The 12,224-nt window shown below is 41.1% G+C and overlaps 1 protein-coding gene across 2 annotated transcripts in view; it reads right to left on the bottom strand.

Moving 5' to 3' along the window:
* slc8a3 (solute carrier family 8 member 3) overlaps positions 1-12,224 on the bottom strand; it is a 165,094-nt gene that overhangs the window by 127,458 nt on the left and 25,412 nt on the right. For both annotated transcript variants that reach the window (XM_074692023.1, XM_074692021.1), the window contains exon 2: positions 7,642-9,508. In XM_074692023.1, coding sequence (XP_074548124.1) covers positions 7,642-9,422 — 1,781 coding nt within the window. In that variant the 5' untranslated portion in view covers positions 9,423-9,508. The remainder of the gene's footprint in view (positions 1-7,641; positions 9,509-12,224) is intronic.

The following is a 12,224-nucleotide window of genomic DNA, read 5'->3' on the forward strand; positions in this document are numbered from 1 at the left end:
GACGCTCATTGGATAAACGCTGGGCTTTGTCCAGCCCTCGGACGCTGAGCGTCTCTGGGGGTCTATGAGGCACTGGGCTGGCCTGGACGCTGGGTTTCTGCATGATGATTGGATGATCTGTCTGAGGCCGAATCCCTTTTTGATTGACAGTGACATGCTGGCCATTGAGAGAACACTGGTAAAATCCCTGGAAAGAACACCTGGATGGTACGACAGGTTCACAGATAATTTCTTGAGAAAGGATGGAGGGTAGAATTTACTTTTAAAAAATAAACACATTTGTGATGTAGGCCGGAAAAAAATGAGCTTCCTCTCCTTAACTGACCAGCAGCCGCCACTGATATGGGGTCAAAAGAGAATGAAAAGCTTTGCTTTAAGCGCAGCAATGACAGTTTCAGTTTTGGTTGGTTGTTTTGGTTTTTTTTAGATGCAGAGGCGGAAAAACACTACAAACTAACTGACAAAGTTATGGTGACCACTTTAGAAGAACCCACATCAAAACACAAGACATAATATGAACCCGAATCTGATCCCAAACAGGAAGAAGCAACTGTTAAAGTGTGTCAGCCAAGTATTAAAAAGCTCAGTTAAAATTCATCAGACCTGCCTGAACAGGATAAGCGGTATGGAAAACTTCATCCTTCCTGCTGCTCCTTCAGAATTGGTGTGATGTATTCCAGAGCTCCAGATTAGGCCTGTAATAAATTTCCTCTCTGCTTGATAAGAATGGGTCCAAAGTGTCAAAAGAGATTGAGAGTCACTGCTGTGAAAAATAAGGAGTGAGAGGAAGGAGAAGCTGAGTTGTAATTGTACTGAAGAGATTTCACTAAAAGCTCCTAAATATGAAGTCGTCCTCATAAAAACTGACTCCACAGCAAGAAAGAAACAGGAGCAAACCAATAAATGGAGTCCTCCTGTTCCTGCAACATTCATGACAAATGGAAAGAGAATAACATTTCCATTGTCTATTTCCATACATGTCACAGCTGGAATACGAATGTGAATACAAGAAGGTGAATAAATTCTGCAGTTTCTCATGTGACGGGCGTAAAAACGACCCCGAGGAGAGCTCCCAGGCAGCAGGAGAAACATGATCGTAATTACGCCTGTAGTGAGTTTTCTCCACATTCATCCTCTTTGTTTTGTGTATGGAAATGTTCTCATGAATCTTCTGGATGAAGCCGTCACTTCCACTGCTCCTCTTTTGTCTTTTTTTTTTCCTACACATCCACACACACTCTCATTCATCACTACCTCGCTGTAATTATGGAAATTTCTGGAGATTTGTCGGGAGTTTTGTTTCGTTTCCACAAAAGATCCAGAAGTCTCTGATGGCGAGGGGGAAGGAGAGATTTTCATATTAATGCTGGAGCGTGTTCATGCATATGAGCGGTTTTTATTGTCGTTACTGCTTCGCTGAATAATGTTTGAAATTATTTAACATTAATCATCACTTCGTAGTGAGTGCGTTCATCAACAGTGACTGTGTGCTTAGTTTATCACACACAATATGTCTCCTGTCGTCCATTCAAAGTATCACATCTTTTTAATCTTAGCTGTTTATGGAAAATAAAAATAAACACTGTCGAGATAATACTGGCACATGTGTCAGGGGGACATTTAATCCTCAGATGTAGATTTTGACACTTATTGTGTTATTCTGAGATTATGTCCGTGTTACATTTATTTCATTCAGTAATGCTGCAGAGAATTTTTTTTTTGCATTTGCAGCTTGTTTAAAAGCCACCATATGGTTTTAGTTCTTGCAAAAAGGATCCTTTAATCTAAAGAACAAATGTATCTACAGGCTGTTTGATTTATCCACAAGCTTTGTAATCTTAGATGCAATCAAGAGTTTTCTTTCATCTTGGAAAAGATAAATCATGAAGTTTAGCCTGTTTATATGTGATAACAGTAATCTGGACCATTTTTTTAATTAAGTTTACAGGCTGATCGGTTTCGTTTTCATAAAAATATAACTTTTTAAACTCTTTAAAATCGATTAACAAGTGCCAGCATTTTGGTCAACTTTGGTTGTTTTAAATGTGCTCTGATTTGAAATGAGATAATCAGCGCTAATATAAGTTATTTCCAAAGACTATTTTTTCTGTTTACCTGCCTGGGTTATCAGATTGACTTATGTCATGTAGGAGTTCCTTTTGCAACACACCAGCAGGCAAAGTTTAACAGTGAGAGGCAAGAACCGTTCCTTTACTACGTTGAAAAAGATTTCTTGGGTTAATTTTGTTGTATTTGTAGACACAGTTGCTGGACTGTCAGACAGAAAAAAGGACATCAGAGCAGATGAAAGCTAAACAGGAGAGTGATAGAGCACAGTCTAAAACACAGGTTAAACTGTCTATGATGGTGTGCATTCTAAACCACATACAACTTGAGAATCTATCAATAAAATGAAGAGCAAGGTTATGTTAGCTCTGCTTGGTGAGGTTGAAGTTGGTAGATGTGCACTGGTAGGACAAAACCAGGTTTTACTAATTTTACAAGTTACGGACACGTCGGCATGGGGCTGTGAGTAACTCTAAACCAGGGGTCTGCAACCTTTTCTTTCATAGGAGCCATTTTTCCTCAGTTCACCTGAATTAAAGCCACAATTCTAAACATAGAAAAAAACTAGTGAATAATTATATAAACCAGAAGTTTTTGGTGTCAATAAAATTGTACATGGGATGTCTAAATTTTAGGTTTTGATATGATTGCAAATTAAAAAAAAGAAAGGAAATATTCATTGTATCATTAATTTAAAAAAGTGCAAATTCTAAAAAAGAAAATTAGAAAAATGTGATAAAATTCTAAAAAGTGTAAAATTTCAAGAACTTGCCAAAATTTGATAAAATAAAAAAAAAATGCGGAGTTAAAACAACGGAATTTAAATAAAGAAATTTGCAAAAATAAAAAAAAAAGTTTTTTTTTCTAAATAGGGAAAATGTCAAAAAATTGAAACCTAAAAAGTTTGCAAAAAGTTTTTAAAAAATTGCAAAAATTCCAAGATCAGACTAATTTGAAAGCTTTTTTGCAAGACGTGATGCTTATTAAGTTCAACAAGATGTAGAAGCATCATTTTATTTAGTGTTTAATCATCAATAGCCTTAATAAGAAAAATACAAATTCTTTACTTTATTAATGTTTTGTAAAGCTACAAGGAGCCATTGCAAAGGAGGCAAAGAGCCGCATGAGGCTCCGGAGCCACAGGTTGAAGACCCTTGCTCTAAACAGATAGTCTGTTTAGATATGCCCATGGCTTTTTCATAAAATGTAGAATCTAGTTTACTTGGAAAACTTAAAAAAACAAGAGGTTCATGCCTGACAGGTCACCAGCAAAAAAAGGGAAAGAAGAGGAAACCAGCGACATAACATGAGCTTTGGCAGAAACGCAGAGTAGTTGGTAGACACAAAAGCTACAGGAAGAGGAGCTTTAACAGGTCCAACTGTTATTATTATCTAACAGAAAAATACTAGTATTTAGACATTATCATGGATTGAAATGTTAAGTTTAGAGTTCAACTGACCTGCAAGCAGGTTGACAAGAACACTTGGGCCATGGAGGCTTAACCAAACTTCAAATCTGAGAGATTGTCTTTTTATCTGTATAAATAGATAATTTTTGAAGAAATAATATGATACTTAAATTCATTAGTGTCACCATGTTGGTATCTCAAAGTGGAAGCACTGTATTAAGTGGGATGAAGTGTTGCTGTTTAACATTTTTCTCAAAAATGGTAGATGTGTAAACCTTGGTGCTCTGTCCATGGTGCTGAAATATGGCCTCAGTGTTGGTCAGAGTATTATTTTACTTTTTCCTGTTTCAGTCCCTCAATATCTTTAACATGAGGCCTGAGATTTTGGTAACTTTGGTTTTTTAAAGTTCATAAGTACCCAGTGTCTCATTAGTCACACTCTTTGACAGCATTTGTTTTAGAAACTGACAAAGCTTAATATACTCCTTAAACTCTCACTGTGATATCAAAATGTTCAGATTATTTGACCCTGAAGTCAGATTTTTCTCCCAGCTTCATCAATTCAAAGCCGGGCTGCACTGTAAGAACATCAACACAACAGACTGATCGATACAGCAGCGTTTCCCCACAATGCTAACAACCCCACAGCAGCCTCATGATGATCATCTCCTCCGCGTCTCTCCCCTCTGCACTCCCCCGGCAGCCTTCAGGCCCAGCCCGTAAAGAGCATCTCTCACATAAATCAAGCAGAACCCAGAGAGCTCGGCGAGCCCCAAGAGCACGCTGATCACCCCGACACTCTCTCCCCACCCGCTGCCGCTCTGCTGGGCCGCTTCAGCCCTCGGGAACCAGCACCCTGGAGCTCCGAGCCTGACATGCTGAGAGGGATCCTGATGGGTGGGGGAGGGGTGTCACAGAGGCCTGTCACTTTGATTCAGAGGCTGCAGAGCGATGTGTGAGACGCCAGCAGACGCAAGCTGTGAAATAAACAAATCAATATTTCTCAGAGGTGCAGGTCTGCTCACATATCAGGCAGACGCTAATATGCACTGGATTAAAGGCTGCAGCCTGAACCTGATACATGAACCGGATGTAATGACCATGATGTCCATGTCACACCTAGACAGTTTTGTTGACAGTCTGAAAAAGCACGAGAATCTACAAAAATTTGGGAGATGGTACATGTTGTGTTTTTGTTTTTTTGTTTGATTTTGGGGGGGGTTGAGAGTTTAAATAAATGGACCATCACATTTTCATTGACACCTGTCCGGCATACACTGTGCAGTTTTGCAACCCCTTAAAGCAACAATCAGACAAAATTTTGCTCACTTGCTCGACACACCACAAAATACAAAATATTCAAATATCTATGTCATAGTAAGTAGTTCGCATACAGAGCTTTCTGTATTTGCTCTTGGAGCTATGACTGGAATGCTAAATGCTAGCTCTGTAATGTTAGCTCGCGCTATACAATTACGGAGTTAAATTCTACCCGGCAACAACATAAATCATGAACCGACAGCACTGAACTTTGACTGCCAAAAATATAAAACCACCTGCAACACTCACCTCCTGCTGCTATTTGTAACCACCTAGAACTGACATTACTAGCCTGCAGGTGGCGCTAACCAGGAAATATGTGAAATAGCTGATGTCATAACGAGTGAAACTTTGATATTTTTTAATAACTACCTTAAGTGGTACAAAACCCTGTTGTTTTATGTTTGATAGTTTCAAAAAGAGCTGAGCTTGAAGTAAAATAAAGTGGATTTAAAACCTTGGATTAAGGATCATCTGACCAGTTTCTGTGCATGTTTGACTGCTTGAAGGTCAAAAATGTATCAATGTAAGGAACTGGTTGTTATTGTCTGTTGTTCATAAGCTTCTATCTTTATCAGGACTTGTTGAAAAGTGATTTTGTATCTCAAAAGGGACATTTATGGTAAACTAAATATAATAAAAATGCAAGCAGGAAGTTGTTGGATTTTGTTAATCTTGAGACCAAATTGAAATTCTTCCTGCCTGCTGCTGTGCGCACTGCTCCACTCTTGGTCACAGCCACTTAAACTAAGGCTGCTTTCCAAACCACATACTACACTAGCAGTGCCTACTATTTTGGCTGAAATTCAGTATGTAGTAGGTAGTATGCAAAAACTTGCAAAATCTGCAGTAGGCCAAAAATCTCTGGATGTCCTACTGAACCAGAAAAATTTCTCAGAATGCAACGGAACAGTCTACCTGGCATACTGTTTCTCAATGCACGGCGCTAACGCTGTTTGTCTATATGGGTGGCAGGTTTTGGTGAATTACTACCATCTACTGCAATGAGTCAGCATTACGACTACAATACAACAACACCAACGTTAGACTGTCCGTGAGATAGAAATGAAGTGATGTGAAAGAAACACTGGCAAATGTCTTTTTTAAACAATACATGGATTACATAAAAGTGTTTTTTTTTTTGTTATCAGCTTTAAAAATAAAAATCTCTTCCAGATTTATTTTCAGTAAATTATATAACTTTTGGTGTAAGATTAAAAATCAAAAATGATGATTCTGCTATGATATGATTAACAAAATACCTTAATGCTGAGAGCTGCCCATAGCTTGTTTTCTACATTTATAATAAAGGAAAAAAAAACATCATCTGTAGCTCCATTTTCTGTAACAGGAAACCAGAGAAGAATACTACAAAAGAGACCCAACAGAACAGTCATACTACATACTGCGGATTACATTCACATGTAGTACGTAGTAGGCGGTTTGGAAAACAGCTATCACTTTTCATCAGCTATCGAAGCTCAAACATGACCCATTCAAACATGATGTCAGAAAAATGTAGAGAAACATCAACCTGGCCTGTTGACACTGTGGTAAAAAGTTAGCATAATAACAGTAAGGGGCTAAAGATGTGAGAGTAGCTTGAGGAGCTACTGGACACCAACTGTCTCTGAAAGAGACCTCTCACATGCTCACCCTGTTGGGATTTTGATTTGCATAACCAACCCCATACTGTCAATTTTTCTAAGCCTTTACATCTACACAATACTAAATCATGGTGTCCCTTAAATGATGGGGCTTCCTGTTAGCATGTCAAACATTGTCCTGGTCTTGTGTGTACAACAACTGGTCTTGAAATGACTTAAGTTGACTGAATTCTAAAATTAAAATTTGATTTGAAAGAGATGTCAGTCATTGCTGAGCTGAGCTGAACAGTAGGATTTCCCACCATCACTGTATATTATCTGTAACATAGTACAGTATGCTGGTTTATCCTAACAGTGCCAAACATGCCCACTCAGCATTAGCCTAGGTGTTGTGTAGTGCAGATGGTGCAGCTGACAGGGCTGCATAAGATCCCCAATTTACATAAAACATCACTATTACTCATCAGTGCTTACAACCAGCTTTTACAGCATGGATTTCCCCACTCAAATCCATCCTCCAGCTCTGTCAATCATCTTGACAAGCTCCGCCCACTCACCAAAAACACTGCTGAACACTGATTATTACACAATCCTGCGCCCGGCCTTCGACATTTGTTGTTGTAATTTTCTCTTGTTATCCTCATTTGCATCGTGCTCTCTTTCATTGAAGCAGAAAGAGTAAAAATCCAGAGTTCAACAAAACAAAAGCAGCAGGGATTAGAGGAGCGAAGAGGAGGGGTTACTCAAGGACTCCCTGTTTCCACAGTTGTGTGACGAATCCCAAAGTTGAATCCTTTTTGCATGCAATACACACAGGATTGGGCCCTGATGAGAGCAAAATCTCCTGACAGGAAAACAAGGGGATGTAGGGTGCACGCTCTGATAGGAGTACGCTGTTGAACCGTGCACTTAAAGAAAAAAAGTGCTTCAGATTCCCGACTTAATTTGTGCAAACAATTCATGAAAAGGTTACCAAGGTGGGCAAAATCACCAGGCAACATCTTTGAACCAAAAGCAACCACTGCTGAAAGCTTTGGAGTTAGCGTTCATCATTTGTTGCCACCAAACGGCAAATCAATTAAAAAAAAAGAACAAATCAATGAAAGGCACGCAAAGAAAATAGCTTAATTATCCTCTTAATGTTCAATAACCTTGGTAAAAAGAGGCAATAAATCACCTACACACCAAGTGAAAACAACCATCCAACCACTGTGAGAAGAAAAGAGCTGCAGTCTTACCAGGTCTCGTCGTTTTTGAACTCCAGCTCTCCGTAGGTGTCCTCAAAGTCCTCCCCTCCTCCCTTGGCGAGTCCCTCCACAGTGTGATAAGGCACAATGACCGTCCCCCTCGCTCCAGAAGTCCTCAGCACTTTCACTTCCATTATACCAATGCTCTCGCTGACGTGAGCCGAGCTGCTCTCAAAGGTGAAGATCCCCGAGTGATCGTCATCCAGAATGGTCACCGTGGCCACGGTGGGGAAGCCCAGCATGGCCTTCGGGTAAGGGAGACTGTTGGCGGAGAGCACCTCGTCCTCTGTCTCCAGGACACGAAGATTGCTGAGTCGCACGAAAAAGTGCTCGTCCTCTTCAAAGATGTCGTCGTCTATGATGCCGATGCTTATCTCCTTGAACATCTCTCCTGGTTTGAAGACCACCGTACCTTCTGTGAACTCATAGTCAGCCCCTGCATTCGCCGAGCCATCCTCTGTTTTATAATCCACGTAGATCGTCTTGTTGATGTCGCCACCCTTTCTGGTGATGGTCAGAATGGCGGCTCCACAGTTCTCGAGGCACTGGTACACAGCAGGCTCAAAGGCGATTCGAGACACATACTCCTCTGGCTCCTCCACATGCACCTCCTGCACGCTTACGCTCTTCTTTGCCTGCTCTGCTACATGTTTCTTCAGGATATTTCCGGCGCCTGTCATCATGCGTGTAGCTTGGATGCGGTAAAAGGCACGGCTCTTTTGCTGGTGCGAGAGAGCGTAGTAGTTGGCCATCTCCACCAGCTGATCCAACTCTTTCTCTGGGTGCTTCTGCTTCAGGTCTTTCAGGATGCGGATCATATCACGCCGGGACTCGTCCACTTCTTTACCCTCGATCAAACCAATGAGATTACTCGATGCACCCCCATCCATGAAGTGAGAGTTGACCATCTTGCCATCCATCTCGATACCCTTGGAGCGTTCGGTCTCCGTCTCGATTATGACGCCCCTGTGCTTGTCAGTGCGATACTTCTTGTGCATGAACTTGTAGAAGAGCAGTCGTCGGTCTGCTATCCAGGCAAGGATGACGCAAATGGGGAAGAAAGCCAGTGTGAGCAGGCCCTCCCAGACTTGGACCTCATTCGGAGAAAACACAGCCAGGATCATGTAGAGCCAGATGTAGGCGAAGATGCTCCAACCTGCGGTGATGAAGAACACTCGGAGGTGTTTGACCTTACGCACCTCTCCTTCAGGGATGACTGACACACACAGGCCAATGATCACAAACATATTGAAGGCTGCACTACCAACAATTGTTGAAGGCCCCAGTTCACCAGAATGGAAATCATGTCCACAAACCTCAATTACAGAGAGCATAATCTCAGGGGCAGACGAGCCCAAGGCCATGAGTGTGAGGTTTGACACCGTTTCATTCCAAACCCGAATTGTGGTGGTCGTCGTTTCTCCGTTGGGCCTTTTGATGACAATTTCTTTCTCCTGGGAGGTGATGACCTCGATTGCTGCCATGAAGCGGTCAGCGATGATAGACACCCCCAGGAACATATAGATCATGGCCACGAAGTACACAATGACCCGTGCGATCTTGTCTCCCATGGAGGGATCCTCAGGGTACCAGATGGGCAGGATAATCCCAGGTTGACACTTGGAGTTCCCTTCACAGGTGGCATTGCTGGGGGTGAGCAGAGGGCTCGGGGTGGTCCGGGCCTCCGTACAAAGAAAGACTACAGTCACAGAGACCAGCCCCAACCAGAGGCAGGCTGACGACCCCGGCTTCACAGGCCTTGAACCCTCCATGCACCCTCCTTCGTCTCAAGGGTCCTTACCACACTGATAGTCCCTCTGGGATCCAGCACTGGGCTGTGTTTTCCTCCACCCACCACCTAAACACAACAAGAGAAAACAACACAGATTACACGGCTGTCGCTGTTTTTGGAGAAACACAATGAGCAGCAACATCACTCAGTCAGAACAGTGGTTTAAATGGGTGGTAGTGATCCGTTTTATTCCATACATTGTATGGATAAATATATCCATCGAGGGGTAAATGTGGGTTGTACTTCCCAACTTGTCAAATGCAGACACAGTGCACTTATGTTTGACTATTTCAGAAAGTAAAATAAATAAAACAAAGGTTTATGTTCCTTTTTTCAGAAACTGACAAAAATAAAACAAAATTGCTGATACCTTTAAATTCAGTCAAAAGCATTTTAACTCTTTGTTCACACTTCTTGAGGACACCATACCAAATGTCTTGGCAGCAAAACTTCAATAGCAAGTCAACACCATGGCTTACTTCTTGACCACCCTAACCTTGTGATGCTTTTATATGAAAAAGTTTCTTAATACACACCTGGAATATCAAAGTTGGGACTGTGTATCAAACAGAATTTAATGGTTTGAAAATCACTTTAACCTTTGTTTTATGGAAAAAAAATGCTCATTTAGATTATTTTCTTTGCATGGTTTAATATTTGCTACGTTTTGTGGACGAGCAACAAAAAGTGGGATTTTAAGCTCATGCAGTGAATTCCACAACAGAGTCAAGTCTGTTTTCAATGGCATGTCAAGTCCAGAATACCATCGTCATCCAGTGCTGGTAGTGATTCTGTTTTTTCAGTGTTATACTGTCACTTTCCTAACTTTTGCTGACAACTTTTTTTTTCTTTTTAACAAAAGAAAAATGTTTGCTGGGTTTTGATGATTTACAAAAAAATTGAAAATGGTGTCCCACGTCATACGAATGAGTAGATTTTGATATTGTGTAGACACAATATGACAGTCTTTCTGTCACTTCAAACCAATCAATTTACAAATATATATTTTTATTTTCTAAGTTTAAAGTTGTTCATTAGGTCTAAGCATATGTTGTGTAAGAGTTTCAAAAAGCTGGCTGTCAAGTGGACATCAAAACATCACCAGCTGGCTACTTCCTCAGTGTTTGAAGTCATGTTACCAGCCACTTTCAATTACGTCAATTCGAAGGATGAAGGATTTAAACCATCAGAGGGATGGATCTTAAGTTGCCAAAGCTAAAGTTAGCAGCAGTCGAAGCCCTGCGTGTTACACCCTGCACTTTAATGAGGGCAGTTTCATTCAGCTTGCAGAGTTCCACTGCAGTTTGCACCTTAATGAGAGGAGGTAGCCCTGTTTGATAAAAGCCCCTTGCATCCTTTTTTCAATGTCAGAGTCCTTTAATGTTGGGGGCACAAAGGTACTTATTAGCAAATGATGAATGTGACAGCTCCTACATACAGAACTACTCATTAGTATGATACAAGGAAATACCTCATACCAGTGTTTTCCAAAGTGGCTGGGTTGTGGAACAAAAATACTAATCAAGGACTTTCCACTGTTTCTGTCGTCTGTGTTTACAGATTTTACATGAACATCAGAGCCTGTATGAAGAGCAAAAGCAGGCAGAACTTACACACTGTGCTGTAATGACATCCCAACTTCTAAGCAAGGTAAACAGATAACGCTTTATTTATCTCCACAAAGAGAAATCTGCATGAATGTGCAGCTTAACCTGTGTGTGGAAACTATTAGTTTGTAAAAGTCAGTGTCTGTGGGCTCATTTAGGTTAGTTGAGATACAGTAGATACATGCGCCCAATAATGTGGACTTGAGCATGTTTGTGAGAAACCTCAGGGGTAATACAAGGCTCTGAACCAAACAGCTCGCTCAGCAGGCGTGCAATGTTGCCAAACTAAGCACTGTCCAAAATGTCGCATTGGCAAAAAAAATGAAAAAAAAAGAACAGAGGAGGAGAGGCAGGAGAGCGTCAGGAGGCGAACTGAAACAAAGAGTACAGATGTCCCGTCCAGATTCATTGCAAACTGAGCTCTGAGTGCACACTTCCACAAGAGAGAGCAGCACTACAATAAGAATGCAGACATTGTCTGGATTCAGGCTGAGCATCTTAACACACCTCTTCAGCTGCTATTCAACAGGAGCTGACAAATCGGATGATGCTAACAGCTGCAGCCAGAAGTAATGAGAGCAGGAGGAAGCACAGGCTGAGGGATGAGAGCTGCTCTCACTCCTCACTCTACAGAATGCTTTCCCAAAATATAAGGAGATGTAATATAACAGCCTGGGACATCAGGAAACGAAAAAAGTCTTCAGCCCAGTATGAGAATATATCAGTAATAGAACAAAGAAAGTCAAACAGCTTGTCTTTATAGTTCTATTATTTAAAGCTTTCACAGTGCTAACTTTAATTTTTAAGTTTTAAGTCCAACTGCTCATTCATGCAAATGCCTAATCAGCCAATCACATGGCAGCAACTCAATGCATTTAGTCATATAGACATGGTCAAGACGATCTGCTGCAGTTTAAATTGAGCATCAGAATGGGGAAGAAAGGTGATTTAAGGGACTTTGAATGTGGCATGGTTGTTGGTGCCAGACAGGCTGGTCTGAGTATTTCAGAAACTGCTGATCTACTGGGATTTTAACCAACGACCATCTCTACGGTTTACAGAGAATGATCCCAAAAAGAGAAAATATCCAGTGAGCGGCAGTTCTGTGGATAAAAATGCCTTGTTGATGCCAGAGGTCAGAGGAGAATGGACAGACTGGTTGGAGCTGATAGAAA

The sequence above is a fragment of the Halichoeres trimaculatus genome, unplaced genomic scaffold (assembly GCF_033239565.1).
Source record: "Halichoeres trimaculatus isolate MK-OKI-2021-1 unplaced genomic scaffold, fHalTri1.1 fHalTri1_scaffold_17, whole genome shotgun sequence".
NCBI classification, from domain to species: domain Eukaryota; kingdom Metazoa; phylum Chordata; class Actinopteri; order Labriformes; family Labridae; genus Halichoeres; species Halichoeres trimaculatus.